Raw genomic sequence first — 14,517 nt, forward strand, 5'->3', positions numbered from 1 at the left:
AGCCAGAAAATGTCATCTAACCACAACCCAACAATACTTCCATATTCATGTAATTGTACTTCCATATTTGCAAACCAGGCCTGCAGCACATTTAATTAATTAGTTAGATGTCAACAGGTCTACAAAGACTTAGTTTTTGAGGAGAAAAATTAACAGAACAGCTCCAGTTTGCCTGCAATGGACTGGCGAGCTGTCCAGGGTGTACCCTGCCTGTCGCCCAAAGCCAGCTGGGATAAGCTCCAGCTTCCCCGCGACCCTGAATTGGATTAAGCGGTTCAGAAAATGAATGAATGAATGAGCTCCAGTTTGTCAACAACCACACAAAAAGATTATTTAGGTGTAAAACCGAAATACTAGAAGGGATTTACATTGATCGCTTTCTAAATTCATGAAACTATTTTAAAAAGTTTATTTTAAAAGAGGAAGAGATTCAAGTTTCCTCATTAAGAATCATCAACTTTTTGCTTATTAGCTTATAATTACTTTATAAAGTAGAATACTTATATAAACACGCTAATACCTGTTTGGTAAAAAGATAACAATTTATTTCAAAACAACCCAACAAAATTAAATAAGCTAAATTGAAGGGAATTTCAGGATGATGAAGGAATGCTCAGTATAACATCTTATTCACCAAAATGTGATTATGTTCACAGTTTGGCTAATTTGTCATTTTTAATGTGCCATTCAGACATGTGTGTTTCTGCATATGACCTGGTCAGCGATTTCCCCTGATTTCCCCTTTCAATTAGACACAAAACACCAGCTACTATGTTCTGTCTGTCAGTGGGGGGGGTCGAGAAAAACAACATACCAGAAGCTAATTCGCTTCCCCGTAAAAAATGAATGGAAGCCTATTTAGTCTGGAGATTCTGGTTCAAATTCATTTCTTCACGAAAGCAAGAGTTCAGGTCAGCATCCGTGACCTGTGCTTGAATCACCACGGTGTCTGCAGCAACCTTGTAAATCACTTACAGATAACCAGACAAACGGGAAGTTGTTCCTCGGGGTAATGTAGCTTTCGGATACATTCCCACAAATTTCCACTTTGGGAAAAATGTCAAAACCAAAGCAAGTCACAAGATTTCATTGGGTGTTTTTTTTATTCCCATGTCTCATACAGACACGCTCTTTTTATCCTCTGACCAATCACTTGATTCATTTGTATGTTTTCCCTTCTGGTAACAGATGTCTTTATTCATCTGCCACCTCTGATGGGTGGGTTTACAGAGTGGACACCGCACTGAAAACACACAAAAAATGTCTTTTTCCCTTGTAAACACACATGCAAAGTGTCTATAGGAGCAGAGAAAGACTAAATGCCAGAAATGAAGCTTTAATTTCAGAGAGAACATGTAAAAAAAACAAGGCAAATTTATGAGTATTGCACATTGCATGTACAAGACAACTCAAAGTGCTTTACATAAAGCATTGAAAGCATTACGGATGGTGTAAAGAAGCATAAACAAACTGAGCTTAAATATTTTTATTGGGAATTCAACCTGTTTGATCTTTCTTTTCTGCTTTAAGCTTTTGGTAAATTCACTTATTTGTCATGCTGGACATGTTTTATTTCACATCAGCTCGTATCTGGTAGCTGTGCAGAGGCCTGTTGCGGAGTGAGGGCTGCAGAGAGGGGAGATTTCAGGAACCCGCTTATCAGCATAATTTACTGAAGAATCCATGTTATTACTAAACGTAACGTACTCGTAAACAGAAACATACTCATTTGCTCCACATTCTCAGTGCTGATCTGTTGCAGTCGTCACATAAAGCATCCAGCGTAGAGATATTCACATTTACCCCAGTTGTCTGTCATTTAGAGTGTCAGGGGGAGTTCAGGGGTCTGATCCACACCTTCCCTATGTTGAAGCCCCACATTTCCCTGGATGTGTCAGTGTGTTTGTAAAACACTGAGTTTTAAACGTAATTCATCAGTTCTTTTCATGTTTCATCGACAACAAACATATAAACTGTAAAATACATTCACTGCCACCTTATCAGGTCCAGCCTGACTAACCAATCACACGCCAGCAGCTCAACACAAGAGAAAACATCCAGCGAGCAGCAGTTGTCTGGACCAGAATGTCTTGTTGGTGTCAGAGGAGACTGGGCAGACTGGATGGAGATGATCGAAAGACAACAGGAAGTCCAGTAAGCACTGGTTCCAACCAGTACATACAGAACATCATGTCTGAACACACAACATGTCCAGCCAGGAAGCAGATGTTCTCCAGCAGCAGAAGACCCCACCGGGTTCCCTCCTGTCAATAAGAACAGGAAACTGAGGCTACAATTCCCACAGACTCACCAGAACTGGACAATAGAAGATGGAGAAACGTTGCTGGTCTGATGAGTCTCCAGTTCAGCTCCACATTCACATGGTAGGATCAGAATCTGCTGGAAACATCATGACAACATGGATCTAGCCTGTCAGGATCAGTGGTTCAGGCTGCTGCTGGTGGAATGGTGCAGGGAGATTTTCTTGTCCCACTCTGGACCCTTCAGTACCAACCTGGCTTTAATTAATCACCACAGCCTACTGGAGCATAGCTGCTGATCATGTTCGTCCCTTTATGAGCACATGTGCCTGAGCTTCAACAAACGACATAGAACATTCCCATTCCTACAGCTGAGGGGCCCTGTATGTGGGGTTCTGTATGTGGGGTTCTGTATGTGGGGTCATGTATGTGGGGTCCTGTATGTGGGGTCCTGAATGAGGGGTCCTGTATGTGGGGTCCTGTATGTGGGGTCCTATATGAGGGGTCCTGTATGTGGGGTCCTGTATGTGGGGTTCTGTATGTGGGGTCATGTATGTGGGGTCCTGTATGTGGGGTCCTGAATGAGGGGTCCTGTATGTGGGGTCCTGTATGTGGGGTCCTATATGAGGGGTCCTGTATGTGGGGTCCTGTATGTGGGGTCCTATATGAGGGGTCCTGTATGTGGGGTCCTATATAAGGGGCCCTGTATGTGGGGTTCTGTATGTGGGGTTCTGTATGTGGGGTCATGTATGTGGGGTCCTGTATGTGGGGTCCTGAATGAGGGGTCCTGTATGTGGGGTCCTGTATGTGGGGTCCTATATGAGGGGTCCTGTATGTGGGGTCCTGTATGTGGGGTCCTATATGAGGGGTCCTGTATGTGGGGTCCTATATAAGGGGCCCTGTATGTGGGGTCATGTATGTGGGGTCATGTATGAGGGGTCCTGTATGAGGGGCCCTGTATGAGGGGCCCTGTATGAGGGGTCCTGTATGAGGGGCCCTGTATGTGGGGTCATGTATGTGGGGTCATGTATGAGGGGTCCTGTATGAGGGGCCCTGTATGAGGGGTCCTGTATGAGGGGCCCTGTATGTGGGGTCCTATATAAGGGGTCCTGTATGTGGGGTCCTGTATGTGGGGTCCTATATAAGGGGCCCTGTATGTGGGGTCATGTATGTGGGGTCATGTATGAGGGGTCCTGTATGAGGGGCCCTGTATGAGGGGTCCTGTATGAGGGGTCCTGAATGAGGGGTCCTGTATGTGGGGTCATGTATGTGGGGTCCTATATGAGGGGTCCTGTATGTGGGGTCCTATATAAGGGGCCCTGTATGAGGGGTCCTGTATGAGGGGCCCTGTATGAGGGGTCCTGTATGAGGGGTCCTGTATGAGGGGCTCTGTATGTGGGGTCATGTATGAGGGGCCCTGTATGAGGGGTCCTGTATGAGGGGCCCTGTATGTGGGGTCCTATATAAGGGGTCCTGTATGTGGGGTCCTGTATGTGGGGTCATGTATGTGGGGTCATGTATGAGGGGTCCTGTATGTGGGGTCCTATATAAGGGGTCCTGTATGAGGGGCCCTGTATGTGGGGTCCTATATGAGGGGCCCTGTATGAGGGGTCCTGTATGAGGGGCCCTGTATGTGGGGTCCTATATAAGGGGTCCTGTATGTGGGGTCATGTATGTGGGGTCATGTATGAGGGGCCCTGTATGAGGGATCCTATATGAGGGGTCCTGTATGTGGGGTCCTATATAAGGGGTCCTGTATATGGGGCCCTGTATATGGGGTCATGTATGTGGGGCCCTGTATGTGGGGCCCTGTATGTGGGGTCATGTATGAGGGGTCCTGTATGAGGGGCCCTGTATGTGGGGTCCTATATAAGGGGTCCTGTATGTGGGGTCATGTATGTGGGGCCCTGTATGTGGGGCCCTGTATGTGGGGTCATGTATGAGGGGCCCTGTATGTGGGGCCCTGTATGAGGGGTCATGTATGAGAGGTCCTGTATGAGGGGTCCTGTATGTGGGGTCATGTATAAGGGGTCCTGTATGAGGGGCCCTGTATGAGGGGTCCTATATGAGGGGTCCTGTATGTGGGGTCCTATATGAGGGGTCCTGTATGTGGGGTCCTATATAAGGGGTCCTGTATGTGGGGTCATGTATGTGGGGCCCTGTATGTGGGGCCATGTATGTGGGGTCCTGTATGTGGGGTTCTGTATGTGGGGTCATGTATGTGGGGTCCTGAATGAGGGGTCCTGTATGTGGGGTCCTGTATGTGGGGTCCTATATGAGGGGTCCTGTATGTGGGGTCCTATATAAGGGGCCCTGTATGTGGGGTTCTGTATGTGGGGTTCTGTATGTGGGGTCATGTATGTGGGGTCCTGTATGTGGGGTCCTGAATGAGGGGTCCTGTATGTGGGGTCCTGTATGTGGGGTCCTATATGAGGGGTCCTGTATGTGGGGTCCTGTATGTGGGGTCCTATATGAGGGGTCCTGTATGTGGGGTCCTATATAAGGGGCCCTGTATGTGGGGTCATGTATGTGGGGTCATGTATGAGGGGTCCTGTATGAGGGGCCCTGTATGAGGGGCCCTGTATGAGGGGTCCTGTATGAGGGGCCCTGTATGTGGGGTCATGTATGTGGGGTCATGTATGAGGGGTCCTGTATGAGGGGCCCTGTATGAGGGGTCCTGTATGAGGGGCCCTGTATGTGGGGTCCTATATAAGGGGTCCTGTATGTGGGGTCCTGTATGTGGGGTCCTATATAAGGGGCCCTGTATGTGGGGTCATGTATGTGGGGTCATGTATGAGGGGTCCTGTATGAGGGGCCCTGTATGAGGGGTCCTGTATGAGGGGTCCTGAATGAGGGGTCCTGTATGTGGGGTCATGTATGTGGGGTCCTATATGAGGGGTCCTGTATGTGGGGTCCTATATAAGGGGCCCTGTATGAGGGGTCCTGTATGAGGGGCCCTGTATGAGGGGTCCTGTATGAGGGGTCCTGTATGAGGGGCTCTGTATGTGGGGTCATGTATGAGGGGCCCTGTATGAGGGGTCCTGTATGAGGGGCCCTGTATGTGGGGTCCTATATAAGGGGTCCTGTATGTGGGGTCCTGTATGTGGGGTCATGTATGTGGGGTCATGTATGAGGGGTCCTGTATGTGGGGTCCTATATAAGGGGTCCTGTATGAGGGGCCCTGTATGTGGGATCCTATATGAGGGGCCCTGTATGAGGGGTCCTGTATGAGGGGCCCTGTATGTGGGGTCCTATATAAGGGGTCCTGTATGTGGGGTCATGTATGTGGGGTCATGTATGAGGGGCCCTGTATGAGGGATCCTATATGAGGGGTCCTGTATGTGGGGTCCTATATAAGGGGTCCTGTATATGGGGCCCTGTATATGGGGTCATGTATGTGGGGCCCTGTATGTGGGGCCCTGTATGTGGGGTCATGTATGAGGGGTCCTGTATGAGGGGCCCTGTATGTGGGGTCCTATATAAGGGGTCCTGTATGTGGGGTCATGTATGTGGGGCCCTGTATGTGGGGCCCTGTATGTGGGGTCATGTATGAGGGGCCCTGTATGTGGGGCCCTGTATGAGGGGTCATGTATGAGAGGTCCTGTATGAGGGGTCCTGTATGTGGGGTCATGTATAAGGGGTCCTGTATGAGGGGCCCTGTATGAGGGGTCCTATATGAGGGGTCCTGTATGTGGGGTCCTATATGAGGGGTCCTGTATGTGGGGTCCTATATAAGGGGTCCTGTATGTGGGGTCATGTATGTGGGGCCCTGTATGTGGGGCCATGTATGTGGGGTCATGTATGAGGGGTCCTGTATGAGGGGCCCTGTATGAGGGGTCCTATATGAGGGGTCCTGTATGTGGGGTCCTATATAAGGGGTCCTGTATGTGGGGTCCTGTATGTGGGGCCCTGTATGTGGGGTCATGTATGTGGGGTCATGTATGAAGGGTCCTGTATGAGGGGCCCTGTATGAGGGGTCCTGTATGAGGGGCCCTGTATGAGGGGTCCTGTATGAGGGGCCCTGTATGTGGGGTCCTATATGAGGGGTCCTGTATGTGGGGTCCTATATAAGGGGTCCTGTATGAGGGGCCCTGTATGTGGGGTCCTATATGAGGGGTCCTGTATGTGGGGTCCTGTATGTGGGGCCCTGTATGAGGGGTCCTGTATGTGGGGTCATGTATGTGGGGTCTTATATAAGGGGTCCTGTATGTGGGGTCATGTATGTGGGGTCTTATATAAGGGGTCCTGTATGTGGGGTCATGTATGTGGGGTCTTATATGAGGGGTCCTGTATGTGGGGTCCTATATAAGGGGTCCTGTATGTGGGGCCCTGTATGTGTGGCCCTGTATGTGGGGTCATGTATGTGGGGTCTTATATAAGGGGTACTGTATCAGGGGTCCTGGGACTCTCTCCTGCACATTGACGATGATCTCAGGCAGGTGAAGTATCATGTGATGCATTTTTGTTCCAAGCTGAGTTACTGATAGATTATCTGCTTACTGAGCGCCACATGGACGCCTTCAGGACTGAAAGCAAAACAAATAAAAACCTTCAGGCACACGAATGGGACTTTGGAGTGAGGGGAGGATCCACCAGCACATTCAGTATTTGACCATTGTTTATTAACCTCATTTAAATGTGACTTTCTAATGATTTATACTGATGTTAGACTGAATTATGTGGGGAAATTCATTAAGACTTCCCCAACCCACCTCTTTATTTACACATCCTGCTTAGTTCTACTCAGCATGCAAGTTTTTTTTTTTTATTTGTTGTTTTTTTCAGTGGGCACATGTCAGCAGTGTAATTCAAGAAGAAAATGTTGCTCATTCCTTTCTTGTTTAGCTTTTTTTTAAAATCCTATTTCAGGTCATTTGTCAGCATGTAAGGACTGGATGCAGCAAGCAAAAGGCTTTTCTTTTAGTTGTTTTTCTATCAACACATCTGACTGCTTTTGACTGTAACATGTTGTACATATTGCTGAAACATGTTTAATTTACATAAACGGCACCTGTTTAACGTTAAAATGTGTGAAAAGCTGCAGGGTCTTATCTATCCATCAGTGCATTTGATCCATCCCATTGTTTGGCAGCAGCAGAGGTTGCTGAGTCAGCCTGGCAGTCTGAGGCTTTCTGAGCCAAAGCCTGGCTTTACTGCGCCGCAGCAGACTGATGTGTGCCTGCAGAAAACCAGTAAACCTAGACCAGCTCACTGCAGCACTCTGCAGATAGATACATAGCCTGATAGATGGATGGATGGAAAGGTGTGGCTCTACTGTCATGTACTAAAATGGTAGCATTAGTGGTTGTGTGCAGTAGTGCACGTGTTGCTCCTCCTTGTGTGTAGCCACTCCCTAAATTCCAGCAGCAGAGGCCTCTCACCCACAAAGTATTCTGTCACTAAATCAAACCCACAGAAAGTTGTGCTGAGAGGGAGAAGAAAAGCAAACTTTTTGCATTCGTTTCAAATAGAAGCCATCCTTTAACGGTGCAGCTCTGCTTCGGTTCTTTGGTTTTCTCAAAAGATGTCTGAGCCAAGTTTTAACCCATATAAGAATAATTATCCACAGTGTGTCTAGGAACATGTAAAGAGATGTGCTGCTGCTGCTTTACGGCCTGCAGTTGTTCACTCTGTCGCCACACAACAAGAAGATCTCAGCTTCAGATCTTTCTGTGCTTTTTCCCAAAAGGAATGCATGCAGGACTGATGACCAGTCTGGCCTGGTAGCTGCTGGAAAAGTAACCAGTCCTAACAGCCCTGAACTGGAATGGGCTGGAGTAGAAAATGCATGTGTGGATGGAAAGCGTGGGGGGAACATGAGGGAATAAATGGAGTGATCCGTCCTGCAGCTGCGTGCTCCCGTACGTTTCATGCAGAGGATCCGGTTTTGTGATGAGTCTGCAGAAACGCAGGAGAACAGGATCAACAAACACAACTCAACATGTTTTTTTAATGTGCACTGTCATGCTCATTTGCAGCCACAGTCTGCTAAATGACCACTAGAGGACGCTGTCTGCTTCCATTTCACTGCCAGCCATGATGGAAAGAAAATCGATTGATGGGGAATTAAACCCTCAGTTTAGCTTGCCAGGCAGCTGTCACCTTTAATATGTTAAACCTTTTTAAAAATGTTAAGCTCTATTTTATTAAGATTAATATGTTTATTAAGAGGTTTATTAATGAGAAAAATGTGAGATATTAAACTATTTAGAAGTGTTTGCCTAGGAAAGCAGAACTTAGGGCAAAAGAACCCAAAATAAGGTATAGGGTAAAAAAAAAAGAAAAAAAAAAGAAAAAAAAAAAAGAGAAGCATGTCCATAAAGCACGTGCAGTCAGTCATGTGTTGAGTAAGACCTGCTCGTGCACGCAGTTGTTGTTGTTCAGAAAGGCCCCATTTCATAAGAACATACACTTACTGTCTGTCTAAAGGAATAACAACACTCTTCAAACAGTCGGGGTACTTTTAATAGTATTATCAGATAAAACATATAAAATATTACACAAAAAAATACATTATGAATAATCACATTACCCAACAAATATATCCTTCAGTTGAACATTTCTAATCATTTGCAGAGCCTTGTGACATTCTGGATTTGATACGAATATAAATAACACTTAAAGTTCCCGTCAGTCTGAAGGTGTCAAACAGACAGAAAACAGACGAGTGGTTTTTACTTCACAGGCTGCTTCTTACTGTATGTCAGTGCAGAGCCATTCCAAGCAAAAACAAGTTGTTGGAGCAGCAGCAGCACATCGCATGTGATTGGTCGGTGGTCTGAGTCTAGGCAAAACAAGCTCCAAACCCCTCCTAATGAGCAAGTGACGTAAACTGCTTCCTCCCCCTCCTCCTCCTCCTCCTCCTCCTGCTTTTTTTCCCTCCTGGCCCTCACTGCCACCTCCTCCCTCGGCTAGTTCGCTATCATCCTGTCAGGATACATTAGGCTCATGTGCCTGTAGTATTTGGTGAGCGCAGAAAATGGCCAAGAAGACAGAGGAAATGCAGCTCGGGCTTTTCTCAGTGCTTTACATAACACAGCTCACTGCAGGTCCAAGGTTTTGTTGTTGTTTTTTTTCTTCCTTTTAATCAATTAAGGTTAAGCTCAGACAGCAACAAACTGCAAAGCACAGATAAAGTCAGACTCAGTAGTAAGGCACGTTTTCAACATGAGATGAGGACGGAGTACTTTGGTCGGACAGCAAAGTGTTAAAAGGATGAAGAGATGAGCGGTGCTTGGCTCTGGGTGCGAAGCAGGAGTGTCCAGGTAAACCAGCAACAAACAGGAGGTAGAACAGGATAAACCACACACAGTGAAGGTCAAGCACACCATTCATGGCGACCCATCACTTGCTGTGTCTCTTCTGCGGCGTCAGGTAGAAACTGGTAGAAAAAACTTTGAAAAACACTCCTGAACATTGGAATAAAAAGTCATCCCATCAAGGCCATAAAAATACCGAGGCTTCTGTTGTTTACAATTATCTGAAACGTGGCAAAAGTGTTCTGATTGTTAACCAGCTCCCCAGTCCCGAGCGGACCACACTTACATTTCTATCTAAAAAAAAAAACATATTTTACGCTGTGAAACGTTGGATTTACCAGAAATACAAGCTGCCATGAGGGCGACTGGCTGCCCCTGTTTTTTACACCACAAACGGCACAAATGTGTCCACAGCAGCCATTCGTCTGACGGGCCAAGGTCAGGAGGAATCTAAACGATAAGTTACACGCCAAGCGGAGCCGTAATCTCTATGTACACGGGAACAAGTCGCCTCTGCTGCAGATTGCCGACGACTTTTCATTCATAAATAAAGAAAATATTAGATTTAAAAAAATTCCAACAAGTCAAACATTTTCCCCGGTCTGCATCGCAGCAATCAGACGTCCTCTCATTTTTCCCTTTTCTTTAGAACAAACTCAATAAATATGTGTTAGATCAGGGGTGCCTAAGTCCAGTCCTGGAGGTACACCATCCTGCAACCCCTGTCAAACAACTGAATTCCTCTTCTGCATGTCGTCCAGCTCTTGTTTCATTCAGGTGTGTTGGAGAAGGGTTGCACCTAAAAACAGCAGGATGGTAGATCTCAAGGACCGGACTTGGGCACCTCTGTGTTAGATAGTCCAAAACGCTGCATGATTTCACCCCCCCCCCCTGCATGCAGCAGCAACAAACCATCCAGCAGCAAAGCCAGGCCTTTGCCCTCCTGCAGAACGCTCTCTTAAGTAATTGAAGGGATTTCAATTAATAATCAACCCAGGTCTGATCTGACAGCCTGAGTGACGCACGCCTCGCAGCAGCTCAGGTTTCTCCTTCGCAGAGCTGAACCTGGCAGGAACGGGAGAGAAGAGCGAGGGGGATACATGAGGTGGGACGTGTGAGGTTTCCACCTGCAGTTACAGTCGTAGTGAACGAAGCAAGGCGAGCGGCGTGGCTCCATCTTTGGTGCAACAGCTGCGTTTAACCCCGGCGTGTCGCAAAAAACGGAAGCAAAGCTACCTGATGTGTTCGTAGAAGCGACGAAGGGGAGGACTGGGACCGTGTGCAACTGCTACATCAGTTCAGTCTGTCGATTGTTTCTGTGGAGTTTTCTTCTTTTTCTGGAAAATTATGAATTATTAATCACCAAAAATAGTTTTAATTTGCTGTCAAAAAAACATCTTCCTCAGCTTATAGTTCAGAAAATATGATAGTTTATAATAAATATTTCATTTTAGTGCACAAACGTAGAAGTAGATCTGATTCCTCATTGAGCAGATGATGGTGTGTGTGTGTGGCGAAGCGCATTCACACACACGTTCAGATGAAGACAAGCGGAGCCGTAAAAACCCCACTTTGCATTCGAGGCTTCATTCTAACCTTGCTATAGCAGGTCCGTGAGTCTGTCCTGGGATCAGAACTTTACCAGGATCTCCATGATGTGGTCCAGTTCATTCAGGTCCATCAGACACGACTGGAGGCTTCCAGCGGAGGAATGGCTGGGAGGGCGCAGCTTCAGGTCCTCGTCAGGCCACAGCGACACGCTGATGGGCCACAGAGACCCCGCTGCCCAGGCGGAAGGCAGATCTGAAGTCTCGTACATCGACGTGTCGATGTCCTCAAAGATATCGTCCAGGGCGAGGTCACTTAGGTAGCCCATGGCGTTTCCTGCATCGCTAAAAGTGTTACTGATGACGGCGGGCAGAGATTTCTGCTGGTCGGGGGGGCCGTTCGCCTCCTGAGTCGGGAGTTCTGGGGACAGCGGGGGAGACGGGCTGTCGCCGTCTCCCTCCACGCATCCAGGGCACGTAACAGGCATGTCCTCTCTGAAGTCGTCCCTGAGAAGACAGGAGTCGGGGTGGACGCCCTGAAGGAGCACGTCCGGCGTGCAGGCGGCCACGCCGTCGCTGCGGATTTCCTCCTGGATCTGCCTGAGCGTGTTGATGAGGAGCACGGAGCGGCGCAGGCTGAGCTCCATGCCGGCCTGGTAGTGCTGGAGCTTCTTCAAACAGAGGCTGAGCACCAGCTGGCGCTGCTGCAGGTGGTTCTGGTCGGACTCGGACGGGTCGTCTTCCTCGCCGTTCAGCCTCTTTTCACCTATGGCTGCCGGGTCAGGGAGCACCTCAGCCTCCATCTCCTCCAGGCAGCTCCACTTCCGCTTCACACCGCGACCCAACATTGACCTAGTGATGAAATCACCTGTTATTACATGCTTATAACCAACTGGCACACACATGTAGCCCTGCGGTCAGTTTTAATACAGAAACCAACTATATTATTCTAACTACAGAATATCTTGGAGTCCTAAAACCACATTAACAGACGCAGATTAACTCCTGCTTTCATTGTTTCAGCTCTAACACACAGTCACATGTAATCTCCAGTGGTCAGCTTTGTTTTTTTCCTCCTCAAGTGACACCAAAAGCCCTGAAACTCTGACAAACAGTGGCTGAAACTTGGCTTATTCTGGCTGGGACACATCTGATTTCTTTGCAGTCTAATAAACACATGTCCTTAACAGGTTATGTGTTGTTTTTTCCTTTTTCTTTCACATGTCCAGCTCCTGCACTGATGCAGGTAAATATCTGAGTGAACTGAACCAGATCAGAGGATGCAGACGTGAGTTTTTCATCCAAGTCGTGTCTCAGGGAACATGTGAAACGCTGTGACTCACAGCCAGACACCCCTGCGGGCTGACAGACTTTACTCATCCTTACAGACGTGTTTTAGTTAGTTACCCACAGATCACCATGTCTTCTACTGTTTCCCAGCTGGGTGACCCACAGCAAGTGAGTTGACACCCCCTCCTAACACAATTTAACAGGTTGTAACAGGCTGGATTGGTTTCTTACGAAATGAAAGCTTAAATAAAAGTTGAATTGTAGGATTTCATCTCTTTAATCCTGGTAAAAGGAACTATTTTTTCTCCACCACACTTATTCAGACCATGACGCCCCAGGAACACAACTGACCCCCTCCCACTTGAGACAGAATCCCCTACATCTGTCTAAACTAAGTTTAAAGAAGAAACTTAAGGAAATGGCGAATTATAATGACAAAAAAAATGGAGTAAATATTCACCCTACGTGTCCGTGGAAAGTGTCATGTGGGGCAGAAATCCTCCGTGTCGTCGCCTTGGCGTTCCTGTACTGTGGAGATCCGGAGTATGAGGAATGTACAGTCCATCCACGGCAGCTGTGGGGGGGGGGGGGGGGGGGGAGCTGCGAGAGGGGGGAGGAGGAGGCGGGAGCACCGTGGGGATCCTCCACGCAGGACATTGGCTGTGAAAGCCGCCTATCAAACGTCCGCCTCCGCTCCTCACGGGGACGCGAATGTGCGGCAGCCTGCCGCTGCGTTCAGGCGCGGCTCGGAAAGGTGGGAATCCACGTCAGGGAACACGTGTGCAGTGGGAATGGTCTGTGTCATGAAGGAAGAAAAATGCCAATGATTGTTTAATTTTTTTAGGGTATCAGCTAACTTGTAATTAAGCAAATAAAACTGGGTCAGTGTTGGAAAAAAGCGGATGGTTCTGAACAAAGGTTGAAGTATTCGTAACTATAAATGCTGCAGTGTTATAACTGATAACTTAAACTTTTTTTTTTTTTAACTTTTTTTTTTTTTAACAACTTTTTGGTTTTACTGTCAGATTGTGTCCAGTCTGTGTTTTTCCCCCATCATGTAGGGGTTAGGTTTATGCATGTTGTCAGACTACCTGAATCAATCCTATGATCAGTGCAGTTTATTGACACAGTTCAGTCGTTTTATGTAATACTTCACATGTTGCATGCTTTGCTCTTTTCTTTCATTATTTGCTCCCTTGTGGAATAATGCTGCATGTTGTTGTGTAATTGTTTTAGAAGCTGATTTAGCAGCTGCATTTGGTTGTGTGAAGCGTGACAAGTCAGTCTTAACTTCTGTCAAAGTGCTTTAGGGTTTTTGGCTTAAAAATAGTGTTTTTTTCTTCTTCTTGCCTGTCAGAATCTCAAGTTTTTCACCAAATCTGGGAGTGCAGTCGACTGCAGGTAAGTAGTCATTCACAAGTACAACATATAACCAGTAAAAACTTGATAAAATGAAGATTGTCATCTTTTATAAACAATGTTTTCAGTCTTAAAGTAGCTCTGTGTAACTTTCTGACATCAGGAAATGGGTTTCTGGGTATTGATGGCAGTGACGTTTACTATGTACACGCATGGAGTTGTCGTTGCTCATCCTAAAGCTGAGCACGTCACAACTTTTTTTTTTTATCACATTATCACATGCCAGCAACTGGATATCAACACGCTTGCTGTTTTGAATGCAGGCTGATTCATCAGAGTAACGGAAGCCGAGAGCGTCCATGCTCCGCTATTTTCACGATGAACGATGGTGTTTGTGTCCTGTGTGCATGTTACTGTTCCACTCTTCAAATCTGTATATTATTTATTTTTTACCTTGTCTTGTCCGGCATTGAAGCAGCAGAGTGATGGTGAGGCTGCGATGTTGTGCTTTGCCAAGAGGAGCTTCATGGATATAAAAATCTCCCTGATCATCTGAATTCTTGTTTTATTTGTTTATTTATTTTGAATAAATGTTTGTTTTATGGAATTTACATTGTACTGCTGGACCTGCCTGGATGGGACAGAAAAAGGATGGAAAGGAAACAGAAATTAAGAGGAAAATAGACCAAAAAAAGAGGAGAAATGTACAGCAAACATTCGCAGATGCAAGACAATCTGCTGGATCTGTACAGAAACGTAACACTCCCACTGGAAGACAAAGTCTACAACTGTCAGAAGAAC

At 46.9% G+C, this 14,517-nt stretch overlaps 1 protein-coding gene across 1 annotated transcript; it reads right to left on the reverse strand.

Moving 5' to 3' along the window:
• Positions 1–10,617: 10,617 nt before the first annotated feature.
• On the reverse strand, positions 10,618–12,911 carry LOC306772448 (SERTA domain-containing protein 2-like). The gene is made up of 2 exons (XM_079261911.1): positions 12,818–12,911; positions 10,618–11,919 (listed from the first exon to the last, which is right to left on the reverse strand). Exon 2 carries the CDS (start codon positions 11,913–11,915, stop codon positions 11,151–11,153), a length of 765 nt encoding a protein of 254 aa, XP_079118037.1. The 5' UTR covers positions 11,916–11,919; positions 12,818–12,911; the 3' UTR covers positions 10,618–11,150.
• Between the last annotated feature and the right edge of the window lie 1,606 nt (positions 12,912–14,517).

This window comes from Telmatherina bonti (assembly GCF_933228915.1).
Source record: "Telmatherina bonti genome assembly, chromosome: 22".
Classification (NCBI taxonomy): Eukaryota; Metazoa; Chordata; class Actinopteri; order Atheriniformes; family Telmatherinidae; genus Telmatherina; species Telmatherina bonti.

Coding starts and splice junctions, on each gene's coding strand:
- LOC306772448 (XM_079261911.1), bottom strand. CDS start 11,915: ATGTTGGGTCGCGGTGTGAAGCGGAAGTGGAGCTGCCTGGAGGAGATG.